We start from the raw sequence: 20,205 nt of genomic DNA on the forward strand, positions 1-20,205 counted from the left end.
TAGAATCTTATTTCTTATGTTTATTAGGATGTTATCAAAATACTTGGCTGGCCTTCCCAGACTTTCTGCACAAGCTCAAATCACCATCAACTGGCTCACTTTGGCTCTGAAGGCACAAAATGGCCTCGAACTGTGCAGCCTTTTTACCTTTATACTTATTCTTACCCAATTAACAATAGACACGTAAATTATTTTTTTATAGTTACCCAATGACCCATCACCTGTGTGCTGCATTGCGGCATTTTCTATCCAATCACCTACTATTACCCAAAAACCTCTAGAGGAAGAAGAAGAAGAAGAAGGAAAAGAGACAGCACCTTAAATCCTCCGTCTTGTCTTCTGTTCTCTAAATTAGCTTAAACTCTAAACTTTAACTTTTTCACCCAGTGACTTAAGAAAACTTTCTAATCTACACTTACACTTTGAGCTTTTCCATTTAACAATTGTTTTCATGGTGTTATATGAAATTCAATGTTTTCTTGGATGTCAGAGCTAGGTACCAGAGACAAGGGCACACTCTGTGCCTCAGGCTCCAACAAATATATGACAAAAATTCCTCCTCTTTTTATCAGTAGCAGTGATGGTGCCAGACTCACCTTATTAAAAGGCTTATCCTGATGAACAAATTGATTTAACTTCTTGACTGCTTTAGGAATGCTACAAGAACAAAAATGCTCTTTAGCACAGACAGGGTGAGGAACAGACACGGCATTGCTTTGCTTTTTAAAACTTTGAAAAACTGTTTTACTGAGAAATTGTTGGGCTTCCATTATATCACACATTCTTTGAAGGATAATTTGATGACTTTTCAGAGGTTATTTCAGTATCTGGCCATGCCTTTGTCCCTCTGGCAAAACACAATACTGACTTGGCTAAAAACACATCTCAGAATACAGTAATTTCGATGTGCTTGAGAGAGAAAGAGTTCAACAGCTACATTCCCTAAGTATATAATTTACTCTTGGCTTACTCTGCCACAGGCCTGCAAAGGAAAATCCAGCTTTGCTACCTGCATTTCTTCTGCAAAGTGCAGCGTTCACACGTGGAACTGAGACAACATGAAAGTGCTGGGACTGTTTCCAGAGTGAACAAGGCTGTAGCTACCAGGCAATTGTATAAATGATTTTAGTAGCTCTACAACCTCTCTCTCAAAACCAGTTTTTCCTCCACTACCCTTAAACAAGGTTTACTTCAAAATCTTATTTTTCCGGCAGCTGGATACCTCAGAATTTTCAGCCAGGCCACAAACACTTTTTGCATTACTGCTCTGTCAGTGTAAACAGCTTTTTTCCTTCCTGATACCTGCTACTCTACCATCCCCACACAGAGAAATGCTCCCAGCTTTGTGTCAGAAGCAATTCCATTAATGCACTATTACTTTTTCTGGCTATACCACTAAAGGAAATGCTAAATAACAACAGAATCAACAAATGAAGCCCAACTAGTGTATTTTCTTTCAAAACACCTTCTTGCCTCCCACTCCTGTTGTCTCTGAGACAACACCACAGGAACACACCCACACTGCCTTCCCCCTTTCACCTGAGCACCAGTATTTAAGACCCCTTTGCAGCTTGGGGGTTCCTCCCCATCAGTGAAGTTACAAAACGTTGCTAAATGATATACAAGCCACTGACTCCACTGAACAATTTTGCCAATGAACTGTAATGGCTTTGGAAAGGAATACACATCTTTTCTCAAATGCAAACCATTCCTTAGAGATAAACAGTTTTGTGAACCATGAAAATCATGGTGTCAGGTAATTTGTGCTCATCAGACACACAATCAGTCAATTAGCTTCAATTAGTTTGGAGTTTGAATTCTTAATTCTTCAGCCACTTGTTCTCAGGGACTTTTCAACACTTTGCATAAGAAAGTTCCTCCAAAGAAATACCTCGAGTGATATCACTGAATTTTGTGTAAATGTCTTCCTTCAGAATCTGTATGACTTTTTGCAAATACAGGAGAAAGAGGAAAATGAGAAAACCTATGTATGAGAGTCCTGGGACACAGGAAACCTTGGAAGAACTTCAGTACAGTGAACCCTGCAGCAGCAGATGTTTCTGTGCACACTGAGTAGAAAATTTCCAACAAAATACTCTTTCAATCAGTAATTTTTCATCCCCTGAGCTTGACTGGTTATTGAAAAACAAAGCATTGTGTTTAAGAATTTGACCATATGCTTTTTTGCCATCATTTGCATTCAGAAACAAGCACTGGTTTAGATTTTAGTGGACTTTCCTTGGCCTGTCTCTCCAGTGAAAACACTATCTGATTTCTGGAGGCAAAGTTTCAGAGCTACAGCAGGGAAGTAAAAGCATGCAAAGGTGGAGAATCAGTAGAAGGTTGACATTCTTTACCCTCTTCTTCCAGTACTTGAAATTAAGTGTCATTAATTCAAACTCTGCATAGACCTGCAGCTTACTGCCTTCCAGTTTGTCACCCAACATGGCAGCACTGGACCCTTTAATTTATCACTCACTCCCAGAAAAGTTAAAAGGTGTCTTGAAAAACCCTACAAGAAGAAACACAAAAAGAGGAGTGGGAAAAAGTAGACATGCTACTTGTCAATATTACATCTGGTTAAGAGGAGATAGCCCAAAGCCTCTGCTGTTTGCAACAAACAAAATAGGTGTTTTTAAATTGCTGTTGAGAAATGGATGGATATTTCATTCTCAGGGGCAGAAGAGCAGGTGCATGATGCTGTGTAATATTCAGGGGTATTAAGGGAATCTAGAGGCACAAAGACTGTACTCACACCAAATATAAATGTTTAGGTATCAATATAAAAATCACTCATTTATATGATTTTGCTTCGGGTCCTGATAAATTCAGTTTGGCAGAGATTGAGATCTGCATCTCACAGGTGTGAGATGCCACCAATTTCCTGCCTGGATACAACTTGCTTCACATATCTCTCTACATTCCCCAAAACAGCCCTCAGTCTTTTCCTTTTTTAACCTGGAACAATTAGGACTGCTCTGATGCTTGCAGCAAGCCTCTATGGTGCACCCTATTTTCAGCTGTGCATACATACAAATGAGGATAAAAATAATTCAGGAGTTCTGGGTGATGAAGTGCTACCTGAAAGAGATTCCAATAATTTATTTTGTCTCACTGAAATGGCCCCATGGACAAGTCTACCACACAGCTCAATTGCGTTAGTTATAAAAACACGTACTCACCAGAAAGCCTCCTACATGTGAGGACCACCAACTGTTTAGAGACCCTTGATATCATATACATCTGAAAACAGGGCAGCTCAGGGACTAAAAATGCCTTACATCATCAGTGAGAGCACTGTCTCTGCTCACTGCTCAAGAGTGAGCAGAGAAGCACGTGCCAGAGAACTGTCATGGAGTTGGCACAATGTTATTCCCCTCACAGGAACTTCTCTGTGCTTGGAGATGTGGCAATGTAAAATGGTAAGTATGACATGTTCAGTTGTGCTAGGTCTAATAAGGGTTATGAACTACGTGTCCCCTAGCATTGTCCTAAATCATGCATAAACTCTGCAATAATTTTAAATATTGTAATATGTTAATGCATTAATAAATCCTCTCAAAATACTGACTCCTCACAGTAAATGATGGGCACATACAGAAAAATCCACTTTTATGACACCTTCAGGACCTTGAAATAGCTGTGATACTTGCCTAGAAAAGAAACAAAGGCATACACAGTTTTGAAAGTGTCTGTGATTTGACCCAAAAGGAAATTATGAACTCTGAGAAAAACACTCTCTAAGTACTGCCAAGAGCTTTTGCATGAAAAAGTCATGAGGCCCAGTTCTTTCTTTCAATGCCCCATCAGGCAGTGCAGTGGCAGAAGCTGTTTAGTCCCACAGTCCCAGGCGTGGGTGTGTGCAAGGCCTTGTGCCAGCGGAAGGCAGAGAAACACCTCACACATGATGCTTCCATTCATGCTCCTAACTGGGAGGAAAAAGCATCCATCTCCCCTCCAACACAGCATATACCCTCCAGACAACAAACCAAACCCTGGAGGGGGGCAGAAACCCTCTTTGGATGCCCCTCACCTTCAGTTTCCAAGTCCTGGAACAAAGCCTTGAAAGAAGCAGACAGTTCCTAATGCTACAACAGCATAAAATTAAATATTATGGTTCATGAAATGCTTTTAGGTGTCTGAGTGCCAGCCAGTCCTGAGGTACCATCACCAACCCAGACATCCTCCTGCCTATTTGACCTTCCACTAAGAATAAAAGTAGGAAAGAGATGTAGAAATACAAGAGTTTTCTGACTTCCTGCCAGCGAAATGCATGAGAGTGTTTCAAGTGAATTTTTTGGAAAAGATTTCCCTAGAAATGTTGTGGGAGGACTTCAAGGGAGATGAGTGATACCTTTGATTTCATTTCAGGAAAACCATATGCTAAATTGTAGGAATTAATTTTCCCAGCTAATATTTTGACATTTCTGCAATATGGTCAAAATTAAAATGATAATAACTGTATTTGGCTTGTTTATCCTGTGTGATGTCTGAATGTATAGTGGTGGGGGGAGTGCAGATATATTCATTTGTGCAGATTTATATGAGATTAAAGCATTAGTCATGTAGAAACCATGAGATACAGCTCAGAGTCTTCTTACACTTCTGAGGAGGAACTCAACAGAGGGAGTAAATCCTTAACAGGAGGCTCTGCTCTAAACCCATGGCCATTTCACTCTCTTGTGCAGAGTATCACCATCACTTCACCAAAGGAAGAATATTTTGGTCAAAATCAAAACCTTCCCTCTGAGAAGTAAGAGGCTTTTTTTAATGTGTTTGTGCATCCATAAATCTCCAGCTCTGACCCAGGCAGGATGGTGCAAAGGCTCCAGGCCAGGGTTCAGGCTATTGCTCTCACTGGTCATTCATACAGAATTGTTTCAAATTATGGCTCTATTTTACCCTCCTTGATTTATTAATTCAGCAGGTATCAGCTCTGCTAAGGGTATACTTATCCTTACTCAAACAAATAGCACAGGATTGCAGTGGTATAAGTAGAAATAAGATCACAGATTAGAAGTAAAAAATCATAACATGACAAAGCAACTCCCAAAAATACTTCCATAAACACTGATCCTGTTCCTTCTGAAGCTGACAGAAGCATTGACATATATATCAAAGCTAATTAAAACATTATAGAAAAACATTATCTCAGTAATTTACCCTGATTTGAGAGAAGCTGCTTGGTTTCTCCAGAGGGCTGCTGAATTGGCAAGTTTTGGACTATGCATCCTACAAGTCTGACTGGCACCAGGTGCTATGTATTGTTTCCCTCTCAGAAATCTGTATATTAAAAAAATATCACTTTCTCTTAGGAAGCCCTCAGGTCTTGCTGCCCAGGTTCAGTCTGGATTTTTCTTTATTGGACACATTTTAAAAGTTATTTTAAAAATACCAATGTACAGGACAGAGGCCCATCCAAAACAACAGCATCCAAAACAACATCATCCAAAACAACATCGTCCAAAACAACGACCCTGTCTCTGACCACCACAATCTGTTTTCTCCCTAGTCTGCCCAATATTCCAGATTTTGTGTATCAGCACTTCTGGATAAAGGTTGTGATCTGATAAATGCCCACTGAGTATCTTTTTAGAGACTGTACTACTCATAAACTAAATCTACCCTATATCCACTCATAATTAGGCAGGAGCTAAAACTCATAAATATATCATATAACTCATTTTCTTCAATTGGTTTGGTCCCTCAAGGCCCAAAGAAGCAAGCAGCAGTAACAAAAATGAATTTCCATTACTGACACAAGAAGACACAGCTCTGACAACATGATATCCATTGATGAAGGGAATGTCATGTATCACCATGGAGCCTGTAGGACTTCTAAACACTGACTGAATTTAAAGAAGAAACAGAAATTGAATTCTATAAGTATTGAGTTATAACTCCTGTCTGGCAGCCAGCTGCTGCCTACTTCAGATTAATAGGCAGCATGACAATGCTCACATCTAGCCTCAGGTGAAAACCAAAGGAGAAAACATTTGTCCAGCAGGTGACTAAAGGAAATGTGCTTGTTGAGAGTTTTCTTTTGAAATGTTATTATTACAGATATTACACTCTTTGCTCTTGAATTCAGAGGTTACACCCCACACCCTCTCCTACCATACAAATAGCTGCAGCGAACCATTCTTTAGGTAAAACATACACTGAGAAATAGCAGGTAGTTCAGATCATCACAGCTCATTTACAACATATTGTTAATGAGATTATAAACTGGTGACTATAACCAAATTACCCCCATGAGGGCACAAATATTGGTGAAAGCATATTTCTTAAACTTCTGGCAGCAGCATGTATTATGAATGGAAAATAGTTCCTTCTTTAGCAGATCATCTAGGAAAATCTTAATACAGAAATTACTACAGCCAGGGCAATAAAATATAATTTTTTGCATTCCATAAAGTTAACATTAAGTATTAAATCTAGGTAATTAAAAAAAATAAAATATTAAGTTTACTAACACTTCTGATTCAGTGTTTCAGGTAGATACTCCTGGATTGTTTTCAGCTTAAAACCATTTTCATTAAAAAATTGCCTTAAATACATCCCATATTTCCCTGAGCTAACACTTTCCTGCCTTAATGATAGTCTTACATCTAATGTATAAAAATAGTACCAGGAGATATTGTCCTTCTTTGCCCCTAAGAAGTGTGACTTTTAGATAAGTCAGAGCTGCTTTAAAAGCTTCACTACTCACAGAGAACTGAAGGAGGCCTTTAAAATTGCTAAGAGCCTTTTAAAAGTCATTACCTTGAATTACAGAAGAGCTGGCACAATTCATGCTTTGTGTCCTGTGAGAATTCCTGAGCTCTGATGTGTCTTCTGTCGTTCCGATTGGGAACGGCTAGAAAGAACGACACAAACTCTCAAGGGAGTTTCAACACGAGAATTCCCCAGTTTATTGCTTCAGGCCTGTCTTATAGACAGATACGTGGAAGGTACAGAAAAGAAACTCTTATTGGTTAGCAAAGTGCTACATCACCATCATTGGTCAGGGGCACACTACCCCCCTGACCCTCTCTTGCAAGAGGAAACAAGAGGACAGATAAACAGCACCTGGCAGTTGTTTTCTGTCTCTGAGGATTGTTTTGAAATCCTCCTTTGAAATTCCCAGGCTAGCTTCTCAGGCAGGACTGAGAGGCCATGGGCCTGCAGTTTCTGCAGCTCTCTGCAGCCTGCTCTAAAGCTAGCATCTATAATTCACCCTTTCTGTTAGAAAAAATAAAAAGCAGTGTTTGTTACATCCTGCTGGGCCCTTGCAGGAGAGAGAACAAACACAGCACAAGAGGTTTCTTTGCTAGAACTTTGAATGGATGCTGATCTAGAATTAATCTAGAATTTTGGCTTACGTTTTGGTATTTAAGAATTGTTCTCCTTGCAAGGAGTTGATGGTTGACTCCAGTATTTCTAATTCAGTGAATTAGTACACACACTATATACAACACTATATACAACATTGTTAGTCTGTTCGAATTGACAGTCTAACTTGTCAATAGAGTAGTTTGAAAGAACACCAAAGTGATAAAAACAATGCACAATGCAATTTATGATGCTTTGATCCCCTCTTATCCCGTTTTTTTTTTGTTTGTTTGTTTGTTTTTTGTTTTTTTTTCATTGGATTTTTTCTTTAAATATAATTGATGGGTTTTTGAGGGATTTATAAAGTTTACATGGCTGCTGTTGTTTGTCGGGTTTGAACTAAGGATAGATAGGATGCAGACTCGTTTTAGGATGATTCTTGGTTGTTAGAACAGTAGTTCATGAATTTCAGGAAGGTTCAGGGAATTTGAAGTTACCATCTCTTCGCGGCTGGTTGTCAGTTCTGTAAACACAAGACTTAAAAAGGTACAAAGTGAGTAAGTTTAGGTCCCGCAGGGACTGCAGGACTCTGGCGCGGCTCAGGCCGCCGGAGCTGACGGACACGTCGAGGCATTTCTTTGGGTTGGTGCAGAAGGTCCCGGCGGAGGGGCTTGCCACTGTCTTTCTTTCCCCCGCCACCTTTATGGGTGCGGGGGGGTGCGCTGCTAGAACTCAGATTGGGAGCGTAGCACGGCAAGCGCTCCTTCCCTCCCGCACCTCCCCGCTGGAGCGCGGGGGGACCGTGAGGGCGAGCGCAGCCGAGCACGGAGGAAGCGAGGGGGGCGCAGGGCTAGCGCGTCCCGCGCACGCGCGGGGTGAGCGAGGCCGCCGGCCCCCCCCCGCCGCTTTCTCGCCGGCACTTCGGACGCGGGGGGGGGGCAATGCCCACCACGGGCCTGGCCCCGGCCTCAGATTTGGATTTGGGCTTGGGCTCGGCTTTTTCGGGGTCGGCTGGCGGCCGCCCGGGCCGCGGCTGGTGGCAGCGGGCAGGTGCAGGGGGAGCGCGAGGTTGCTGTTTCCTCTCCCCCTGCCGCTCCTCTGCCGGGGGGAGCCGCGTGCCCCGCCGCGTTGGTACAGGGGGGGTTTGCTTGCCCAGGCCCCCTGGCGGCGGCGGCCTGCGGTGTTTTGGAGTCGCGCTCGGACCCCTCGGTGGCGGTGGCCCAGGGTGTTCTGGACCCGTGCTCGGACCCCTCGGCGGCGGCCCGCGCACTGGGCGCGGGGGAGGCTGAAGAGAGGCCCCTCTGCTGGCAAAGCCCGCGCGCCGAGCTCCGCGGATGGCAGTCGCTCAGACTGCTCTGGAGAGGGAGATTTTCGGGCTGCAGATTGCTCCCGCTCGCCGCCAGAGTCTTCTGAGAGTCCGGGCAGAGCTGAAAGAGTACTACGCAGCTCACTCACGGTTTCATCTCTCGGTTTCCCACCTTGTACAACGGAGGAACTTTCGGCATCAAAGTTTCTCATCCCGGTTTCACTGTTTTTAGGCTGGCACTGTTCCAGTGCCCTAAAGATCACTCCCCAAGTTGCTGCTAAGTCGCACGTACTGGTATTTCCCGCAACTAGCTCAGTCCACAAGTGGTCCCATACTGACCACCAAATCTCAAGGTTAAACACATCATTCACAGTCATAGCAAACTCCTGCACTTTCACCCAGTGGAACAAAGCGCGTATATCTTCTTCAGGAATACAGAGTCTTATGCTCAGCAATTTAGGAACACAGAGTCTTATGCTCAGCAAGGCATTTTTCCATGCAAGGCAGACCAGCTGCTCGTTAGTTAAATTACAGTTCTCCATTATGAAACTTTATCTTGGCGGCTCCGCGAATGCAGTAATGCAGACACTATCGGCTCAGACCCGGGATTTTGAGCTCTGCTTCGCCAAGACAGGCCGTTCCAAGCCCACTCACTTGCAGGCTCCACTATCCCGTTGGTTTTCAAAACCAGCTTCCTCTAGGAAAGCCCGGGAGAATTCCACTTACCCCTCTAGGGGGAAGGGCTGGCTTTTTCCCCGCTTGCTGCTTACCCTCAGGGGATTAGCAGAAGTCACGTCGGTTGCTCTCTGACCTCGGGGGTCGGCTGCACTTTACGTCAGGTTACCAGACCTTGGGGGTCAGTTCAACATCACATCAGGGTCACCAGATGTTGTTCCGATTGGGAACGGCTAGAAAGAACGACACAAACTCTCAAGGGAGTTTCAACACGAGAATTCCCCAGTTTATTGCTTCAGGCCTGTCTTATAGACAGATACTCTTATCTACTTCAGATAGAAAAGAAACTCTTATTGGTTAGCAAAGTGCTACATCACCATCATTGGTCAGGGGCACACTACCCCCCTGACCCTCTCTTGCAAGAGGAAACAAGAGGACAGACAAACAGCACCTGGCAGTTGTTTTCTGTCTCTGAGGATTGTTTTGAAATCCTCCTTTGAAATTCCCAGGCTAGCTTCTCAGGCAGGACTGAGAGGCCATGGGCCTGCAGTTTCTGCAGCTCTCTGCAGCCTGCTCTAAAGCTAGCATCTATAGTCTTCCACACTCTGATCTGTACTGCAATTCTGCCATTTTAAACCCCACAAAACTGGTGCAATGTCCCAGTCCAAGGGTGGGCTGAGGGACAGAGCACCCACGTTGTTCCTCGCTTCTGTGCTTCTTGGGGTGTTATTTGTTCTAGGGAGGTGCAGCCCCATCCCCAAACCCAGCAGCTCCTGACACGAAGGCAGGACAGGCAGGGATGAGGAGTGCAGGGACAACCCCAGCCAGGGGCCAAGCAGCTGCACCAGGTTTTGTGTGAGAGATGTTGGGTCAGAGAGAGCAGAGGCAAAGGAAATCCAAAGATCCATCATGGAATCCTATCAACTGCAGTGCTGAGGAGAGATGCTATGCAGCAAGCATGCAGCATCCAAAGCAAGCTGGGGCTAAAAGGGGTTCACCCACTGCCAGCACCCAGGTAATTCTGACTGCACGGTAGAAAAATGCTCAGGACAAATATCAGAGCTGAGAAAAACACACATCTCAGACATAATCTTTTTTCTTATAACATGTAGGATATGCACCAGATAACTCTTTTTATTTATTTTAAAATTGATAGCATAAAGAAGCAGATGCTGCTAACCTCAACTGGTTTGAGTTGTCCTTATGCCTATGTAGTCCCTGTCACTCTATTAGGAACGGCTGGGAATAAGCAACACAGACTCTCATGGAGTCGATCAGGAGAAGGTCTCCTAGTTTATTATTTCAGCTCTGTGTTATAGACTGATACGTGGAAAGTACAGAAAGGAAACTCATTGGTTAGCAAACCACTACATTACCCTCATTGGTCAGTGGGGCACACACCCCCCGACCTTCTCCTGCAAAGAAAACAAGAGACAGAGAAACAATACCTGCAGGCTGTTTTCTGTCTTTGAGGATTGTTTTGAATCCTCCTATGATTTTCCCAGGCTAGCTTCTCAGGCAGGACTGAGAGAGCTACGTGGCCTGTAATTTCTACAGGCTCTCTGTTTCATAGTTAGCATCCACAAGTCCCAGTGAAATTAATTATTATTTTCAAAGAGCAAGACACTTCCATCCAAAGAAAAGTTAGAATCAAAAACTAAGGAATTTTCAAACTTTGTATACATGGATTCACATCTGCCATGATATTAAAAGAAAAATAAAAAAAGGTTTAACAGTGAGATTAATGGGAAAATGTGTTTGCCACAGACAACATAACCAGAGAGTGAAGGAGGTGACTGCTGACACTTTGTGGATGCATTACAAGGTAAAAAGTGTCTGGTGGAAGAAATACTGCATTTTGACATTCAAAGCAGTAAATCTTTTTAACAATCCCACAGGGAAAAAAAAAATCTCTTTGCCATAAGGAATGCAGCAAACAGAAAATGATTATATGATAATGATACAGTGACAATTGCCAAGAAGGCAGAACAACCTGCAGACTGAATTAATACTTCGTCTCTAATTGAAAAGCTAAAAAATAATAGATGGTCCCAAAGCCCTGCAATTTAAAGTAACGCTGCACGTTGTGAATGTTTTCTGATAGCAATAGTTGACAAAGGGGCAGCAGAGGTACACGGAAGCAAAAACTTTCTCTGTATTCAATGCCTTTCAGCACGGAAAATTAGGTGAGTCGATATATAATTTGGTATTTAATTTACCATTTGAACATTATAAATTAAGGCAATGTTGGCATTGGGGGATGATAGTAGCAAATGAAAGCAAAAATTACTTGTAATAGAATGAAGCTAATTTGCACATCGTTAATCTTCCTGCCCCATAATTTAAATGCATAATAACACTAATCTCTCCCCATGTCTCAGCAGCAGCTGAATGACAGTGCTGTTCTGTAATCTCACATTATGTATTCAATTCTTTTGGAGGCAGGGCTGATAATACCAACAATTATTGAAATTGCTCAGTATTGCCTGCACAGAGCCCTGCTTGTGGTTGCTTTCAGAACTACGCCTCACTTTGGCCATCTAGATGGATGTTAGATATCTTCCTTACAGTAGATTGTTTTTTTCAGATTAAAACCTTCAGACAGGATAATTTACTTGCTTCAGAAAATGTGAGCTTGTGAACAGGAATGGGCTTTTCTCTGCTAATCTTTTTGAAAAGCTGCTACTTTCCGTGTGAAGGTGGCAACTTGAAGAGGGCAGTAGGTGCTTTTCATGATCCCATATTGTTTTTGCCATCAGCAGAAGAGTTGTGACATGAGAACTGAAAAATCACCAAAACCTCAGGCTCGTTTTGTCTCACAGATTTGCCAGGGCTGAACTGCCAACAAACTCACCATCTGCTTGGTGCCACCAAGGGTGTTCCCACCTTGGGAAGGTTCACACCTGTTGGCGGAGGACAGCCAGGCTGTGTACATCCCAAATCTGAAGTTTGGGATCTGGAGACTGGGTTGGGCTAAATGAGAATGAGACAGTCAGTGGGAAGGGGATTGTCCTACTCTGCTCTGTGCAAGGACACCCTCACCTCAAGTTCTGGGGCAGCTTTTGACACTACGATGTAAAGAAGACATTATACTGTTGGAGAGCATCCAAAGGAGGCCATGGGGAGGAGCAGCTCTGGAGGGGAGGCCATGTGGGGAGCAGCTGAGGGCATTTGGTCTATTCAGCTGAAGGAGACTGAGGCCAGAGCTCATGGTCCTCTTCAACACCCTCATGAGGGAAACTGAGGGGCAGGCCCTTATCTCTGCTCTGCTTGACCAGGGACAGGACATGAGGGAACACCAGGAGCTGAGTCAGGGGAGGGTTAGGGTGGATATCAGGACAAGGTTCTTCTCCCAGAGGGTGCTGGGGCACTGAACAGGCTCATTTGGGACTGGTCATGGCCCCAAGACTGCCAGAGCCCCAGGAACATTTGGACAATGCTCTCAGGGATGCACAAGGTGGGATTGTTGGGGTGTCCTAGGCAGGACCAGGAGCTGGACTCAATGATCCTTGTGGGTCACTTCCATCTCAGCTGATTCTGTGATTCCACAGTTTGATTTTTGACCTCAACTTCAGGCAACACACATAAACATACTAAAAGAGAGAACATAAAAGGCAGAGCAGCAAGCAGCCAGAAGCTTGGATGTCTAAAATTGAAGGCATAGAGGGGAATCTGAATTCATTTCCCTTACACACATACATGAAGACACACTTTTTAAATATCTGATCACATGCAGGTTTTCCACAGGGTGCCTCGGAAGGCCTTTGCACACAGGACACCCCTCATGGGCAGCTGTCCTCCTTCTACTTCCTCTACCCCTATCTCTCTTTACTGCCTGCTGCACACATTTCTTCTGAAGCCAGAGCAATTAGCTTTTCACACAGGGCCTCTATGACATTATTGCTTATAGTACGGTACCTATTTTTGAATTAATAGCCTCTGCCCAGTGAACAAATACAAAAATGGATACACACACGGCCCAGCTTGATTCCAGTTGTGCTCAGTGTATCTGCCAGTCCAGATAACTAAGCCTCAGGTGAGGATGTAATTAGTGATCATCACTGAAAAGCTGGTTTTCCAGGACCAGGGATCAGATAGGAACACACATGGGCAAGAAAAGCTATTTGTGTATTTTTGTTATTATTAATATTATTGCAACTTAGTGGCCAGAGCTAGATTTTCTATACACAGAGTTGCTTGGTTAAACCACAGAAAAGCTGTATGAAATTTTTCAACAATAAAAAATGAATTTCCAATCAACATGCATCATTCCTTTCAGATAGGGAAAAAAAAAAGGTATAAAAAAACCCCTGTAACTAATTTAGAGACTTTTAAAATGTCTTTAAGATTAACTAAAATTTAAAATAAATTTATAATTTCAATCTAAGAAGTCAGCAAGTTTAATTTCAAAACTCATGAAAACCAAGCTCTTTCAGAGTTTTGCCATGGAAAAGTCCAGAATCCATACATTTTACAAAAAAGTGGAAAAATGCTGATGTGATGGTGACAGCTTTCAGTAATTTGTATGCAAAAGACGGTGTGTTAACTAAATAAGCTTTCTAAACAATAGCACTCCCTGACTTGAAGATTTAAGAGGTTTTTGTTTTAAACCTACTTTGGTGCATACATTGTTCTCTCCAATTAGTTGCAGTTTCCTGATGAACTCTGGTATTTCTAATAAAGGGTCTTGGCTAGTTTAATTTTGAAGCAATTGATGATTTTTATGGGGAAAAGTTAAATAAGAAACTCTTAGGATTCTTAAAAAATTAAATTATCAATTTTAAACAAAATTGCAAAAGAAGGTGGCATTATATCTTGATGTCTCCATCAAACGATCTTCCTCATTCTGCAGCACAGGTTTCTGATACTCAGACTTTCTTTTCTGCCTCAGGCAACCACCAACCACAGACTGAGTGTGAAGACGGGCAGGGAAAGAACAGCTAGATACAGCTCTAAAAGCTGAAGTTAAAAAACGCTTGCTTTCCTACCAAGTTGAATATCATTGCCTCTTTCAACCTCCATAGCTCAACATGCTCCACTTGTTCCAAAATTTCACTGCTTTCACAATTATTATTCAGTGAAAAAAAAATTGACCTTGATTTTAGGTATAAAATATCACTCTGAGGTATTCGTATGCACATATGTATGTGTATGGTAAAACACAAGCATAAATAAATAAATTTTAAAAATCCATGTTTGGTCACACAGAAATTGCATAAAGGGCATGCCATGGATTCAGGGTTCTGCTCACCGCAATTTCTGGATTAGGAATGGGGTCATCTGGATGGTTCTCAGGATTCACAGTTACTGCCATGCTGACCACAAGTGCCTGAGATTTCTACCAGTCATTACAGCACCAAGGAGATCCTGAGGATTTAGTAGGAGAAAAGCCTAGGGCTCCCAGGTTGTTGCTTCTTAAATTGTAATGGTATTTGTCAGCAAGCAAACATTTCATTCCTCCTTCCCAGGTATTTTGAAGCAGAAGTGAGTCAGAAAAGAGAGCCAAACCAAGATATTATTTTTGGGGCATGTTTATAAATACTCAGTTCCATAAGACAGCAGATTCAGAGAGCACTCCAAAGGATTGTCCTTCTTCAGGCATAAGGCATCATCATGGAAATATGCCTTTGGCTGTTGCAGTGATTTCCCTGGATTACAACTGAGTATAAGCTAACAAGCTGGAAGAGTTCCATAGCATGGGAGTGAAGCGTTTCAGGCATCCAAAACTGTGCTTTAGCACATGTTCTTGCCTAAATCTACTCAGGAGGGAGTCCTTTTGGAGATGGAGAGATAGTCCTGCAGTGAGAGGAAGTAATTATTTGTTGAATGCCAACAATGCCTCTCACTGTTATTCAAGCTATGTGGAAATAAGAAACCTACAAACAGAAAGTAAACTAGATGTAAACTATTTCTGATGTTACCTGGAAAATCTCAAAAAATTCAGAAATAACAACTGCAATTGCTAACACCTTTTGGAAGGCCTTTAAGTTCATCTGTTTACAAGCTATGTACTTGAATTTTTTATTTTTTTTTCACTATTTTACTGAAAATTAGGAAAGGAACTCAGTGCCTAAGCTCTTGAGAATAAACAGGTTTTGAAAAAGACCTTTTACTATACTTTTTGCATTTCAGAGGCTGATTAACAGAGAAAACAAGATCAAACAGGCAGAATTGGCTTTGCTTATGTCTGTATCACTTTTACCTTTGCCTCTGCTAATGCTGTAGTCAAGCAGCACAGAGGCCTGTTTCAAACATATATAGGAAAAAATATCTATTTGCATGAGAAATTTGGTAAAGTACTACAACCAGATATAATAGAGGATTGTGATTCCAGGCACATTTCTAGGTGGTTTCTCTCTACAGAAGAGATTAATTTTTCCGTTGCACTAAGAAAATGAAAGAAATCTGGAATAGAAATGAGTAAAAGATTAATGTACTGTAAATCTTTAAGTTGTCTTAGAGCAATTCACTTAAAAATCCCATTTCCATCTACATTAGTTTTAATTTCTTAGTTAAATAGTCAGTCACAGAATTTCATTAAAAAGAGACATGCCCATAAAATACTTACTTTTCCTTTCTTTTTAAGACTCCCAATGACTCCTTCTCCATTGGCTGGCAGGACACAGTAACACATTAAGGATTTGAACTTCTTGGACACATCTGTGTGCAGATCCCACCCTCGCCACCAGCTCACATCCCAAGTTGTGGGAAAAAAATCCACATGTGTACCCCTCCCATGGGTACACAACAACTCAGCGTGGTGCTCTCTGGATCTGTGCTGCAATACATCATTAATGACATTTCTGTCGTGTTCAGAGCGATTCTTGCCCCATGGCATAATTAAATATTTCCTATTCTGAGAATACAGGTGTTACAGCTTCTCTCCTCTTAGATGTCTCAACTGAGGTACAAAGTTGGCTGTGAAGTATCCATGAAATCACAGCAACAAAGTTTTGGGGAAAGGAGCTGGTTGATGAAGAAAAGTTAGGCTTGCTATATTTGTTGGGCTTGGCCAAACAAAAACGAAAAGTAAAAGTAAAAGTAGTTTGAAAGATTAGCTGGAGAACTGCAAAGCAGGAATACCACTGGGGAAAATTGAATGGAACTGAGCAGAGGAAAATTTTGATAAAATACGCAATAAAAACAGAGCACTGGTGCAGTTTGTCCCAAGGAATGGTTCTGTCCCCTCTGCTGCAAACCTCTAGCACAGAACAACTCAATAGGCTGCATCAGGAAATAATTCTGTCATGTTAGGGTATAATATATATAAATATATGTAAGGGGAATGTGTGTTGTATCATTTTATTTTGTGGGGAAATCCTCTAAGTAGGCCCCTTTCAGAGGTGAAAAGCCCTGGAATAAGGGCTCAGTGAGCAGAAGGCAGGTGTTCTCATTGGGGTAGCTTAGAAATTCAGTGTAACTTGGATAAAACACAAAGGGACAAGAAAGAACAACAACCCTTCTTCTTCAATAGGTTGCCAAAACCTAACACGGACAGAAGTTGCATGAGCTACTGTGAAGAAAACTACCTCAGCCCAAAGCAGTGCACCCCTACCTTAGGAAAGAATGGCACAAAATGGCTAACTGGCATTTCTGAAGCACTTCAGAGGTCTCAGAAAAAAAACAAAAAACAACAAAAAAGTATTTGTTATGAAAATGCTTATTCTTGGGAATTACCAACCAAATATAAATGACAATGGGAAGCTTGGCAGTGGTTAAACAGTCCCAGGGAGTCCTCCATCCTTGCCATTTGGATCCTGAAAACAAACCTTGTAGATGGGAGAATAAATGGACACACTTGTAAAAGAAGGTGGGAGCGGTGATGTGAGGCTAGATGACTGCCATAGCATGGCTGGAAAATTGGCCTCATACTATGCTGCATGCCCCAGAAGAATAATAATATTGCTGAGAAATTAAGAGATGGCGCTCATTCCACATGTAGGATTTGGACTGGTGGGAGAAGCTCTTTGAGTCCCTCTGGCAGTAAAGTGGCCCAATGGAAGAGATTCTGCAATCCCTTCTTGGAGGTAAATGTTCTTTGGGATCTTTCCCTCTGCCCAACAAGATGTTAAGCCCCATTCTACCCCTCTTCTGTCATCCAGCAACCGTGTGTTTACTGAGATCAACTCAGCTGTATGTTTGCTGCCTGTCTGCATCAGTCCTTCCATGAGCAGCAGCCTCCCAGTCCTTTCCTCAGATACCACTGATGTTTCTGATCCCCCTCAACAGCTGTCATCTGCAAAACCATTCAGAGATGCTGAGGAATCAAATGTGTCTAATCCAAAGTGCCATTTCACTACTGAAATTAGCCCAGAAGTTTCTAATTTTCCCTCAAAAAAAAAATCCCCTTGAGAAAGATATTTTACCAAGTTTTTACCTGCTTAAAAAAAATAAAAATATTTTATTCTCCTCAGTCCTCCTCCTTTCATGAAGGAGAGGGGGTTGAAAATTAAAATCTTCGGTTCCCTTTACTAAACACCTGGCTCATGGATTAAGCAGAAAATGAGGAATGGGTATTTTTCCTCAGGAAAAGAAGTGAAAGAGAAGAGGAAGTAGGCAAATGAGCAAAGGAAAAAAAACCAAACAATTGCGCCTGATTTTACATTAATTTTCTCTTACTATGAAAATACAGCATATCACAGTAAGTTTCCATACAGAAGCCTTTCACTCAGAACACACCCATTCTTCTTTGTAATACAATACATGTAAGAAGGGGTGATTTATTTATATTACAATGTTTATAGATAGTTTATGTATTTGTGATATAGAAGTCTATATTCCTATGCTAAAATACCTTGATTTTGATGTCATTCTTTCAGCGTAATAGCTCTGGAATTAACGGATCTAAAAAAATAATTTCAAACGGATCTAAAAAAATAATTTCAACATGAGACCAAAAGAAATAAGCTATCCTACAAAGAACCAGAATAAAACATTAGATATGAAAACATAAATAAAAGAACAACCCTCCGCCCTTGGTATAAAATGCCACGATAACCTACAGCCAGCTCTAAAAGGTGCACAGGGGGTGCTACAGGAAGCACAGCATGTTCTCACCACCCTGCTCCCTCATGCAGGTGCACTCCAGCTGCACACGGATGTGGAAGTTCCTTGTGCACCTCTTCTCTGCAGTGCCCAGCTCTAGGTGGAAGCTGTGCTCTCGAGGAGGAGTCATGGGTAGGAGCACCTGGTGCACAATATCCTGCTCACGGGGACTCCAACCTTCAAAGGCACTGCCCACCCCAATGGCTCATTGCAGCACAGGATAGAAACTGCTGGACAAGACGCGTCGAGAGTAAATAGGGCTGCTTCTGTTGTGTTTGAATTTTGGATACCTTTGATTGGCACTTTCCTAGAGGGAATCCTACACTGAACTCTCTCTTTAAGGGTTTTTATTACTCACAGTTGCTATCCAACTGCCTCCCAGGAAAATAGCAGCAACAACAAAGTCTGTCTCTGGGGGCATGCATAAAGTGTTGGGCAGTGTCCTCTTCTCTGTGTATGTTCAGGATGGGGCAAGGAAATTAACTTTAATATGCATTTCCCTCTCAAAAAGATTGTTCCTTTTTAAGATGTCTTTGCCTGTTTTAATCAACTTCAGTTTGGCAGAAGAAAGAAATATCAGCCGTGACATCATTTTGATCTCACGGCAAGGAGTTTGGGAAACACAGTCAGGTGTTCCTGTATTAAGTGCAGTGGAAATACTCCTATAGGATATGAACTGAAACAGAAAAAAACCCCAAAGAATCATATCTTGCTTTTGCAATACCTGGCCAACAGAGTTAAATAATTTTTTAACTACACAGTTGTTCCTGGAAAAACACTTGAAAACAGGGCCCTGCTCAAGGAAATCAGTACCTTTAAGAGTTATTAAGTAGACAGTAATTAGATTAAATTACAAGTGTTGTTCCTGGGTAATTGTCCTGATTTAGGGCAAATCTGGGAGAAAACCTCCAAATGGGGTACCTCCAGAAAGCAAATTCAAGCAGCCCCTCTCCCAGCTGGTTCAGGAAAATATTTCCTTAGAGAAAAATGGAAAAAACCAGTTTATTTAACAGAAATTGAATAATATTAAACAATAAAACCTCTTGCTGTTCAAAGAGGTGGCACATCCAGAAAAGTCCTTTTCATGTAGTGTAGCTGGGCTCACTCAGGTTCTTATCGCTGGAAAGTGCTGAGGCTCAGGCCCCGGTGGGCCACAGGCATGAGCTCCTGGTGTTTTTCTGGGTTTTCAGTCCAGAGCACATTTGAACAGATCCAAGGAAAAAGGAGGAAAAAACAGTCCAGAGAACTTCTTTGCCTCAGCTAGCTAAAAACTAACTAAAAGCAAAGGAGAGAGCTCTGTCCTGCTGTCTGTCTGTGCTGCAGACAAAACAGTCCAGGAGCAGGATTTGGGGCAGTGAGTGCTCTTTCTCAACACAAACTGTGGTTTATTCTTCCCCCTCTTCGCTCTCAGAGCCAGACTTAAAGGTGCAGAACTTAATATGTAACATAAACCAGGCAATTTGGGATACAAGCAACACATGTCACCCCATGACAGTAATAAAGTTCAAAATTCTTGAAGCTGAATCTTCTCTCTCCTTCAGCTTTAAGAAGGCAAAGTGTCAGAGCATCTTCCAGCTGAAGGAAGATATTTGTGGAAAAGCAATAATAACACAATATTCCTGCCCTACGACTATGCACAGGTCTAAAAAAGCCAATTGTTGTCAAGCCAGCTTTTGCTGACCCAAAGCACAAAATGATGGCAAAATCTTAGGACAGGCAACAGCATTTTAGGAGTTTTACAGAGCTGGAAAGAACACAGAAGCAGCCAGTGTGGGCCAGCCCTGTCCTACACTTGTGGTGACACACTCAGCTGAAGCCATAGGCTGTCCGCTTCCTGATGCCGTGTCAGCATTGCTACAGGCCAG

The 20,205-nt window shown here is 42.2% G+C and overlaps 1 protein-coding gene across 1 annotated transcript in view; it reads right to left on the reverse strand.

Annotated features, from left to right (window-relative positions):
* Window positions 1–14,484, reverse strand: part of LOC147653694 (uncharacterized) — a 46,469-nt gene extending 31,985 nt beyond the window's left edge. The window contains exon 1 of the mRNA XM_086885155.1: window positions 6,766–14,484. Coding sequence (XP_086741281.1) covers window positions 8,047–9,162 — 1,116 coding nt within the window. The 5' untranslated portion in view covers window positions 9,163–14,484 and the 3' untranslated portion in view covers window positions 6,766–8,046. The remainder of the gene's footprint in view (window positions 1–6,765) is intronic.
* Window positions 14,485–20,205: the final 5,721 nt, after the last annotated feature.

This window comes from Cyanistes caeruleus, chromosome 4 (assembly GCF_971803275.1).
Source record: "Cyanistes caeruleus chromosome 4, bCyaCae1.hap1.1, whole genome shotgun sequence".
Lineage (NCBI taxonomy): Eukaryota > Metazoa > Chordata > Aves > Passeriformes > Paridae > Cyanistes > Cyanistes caeruleus.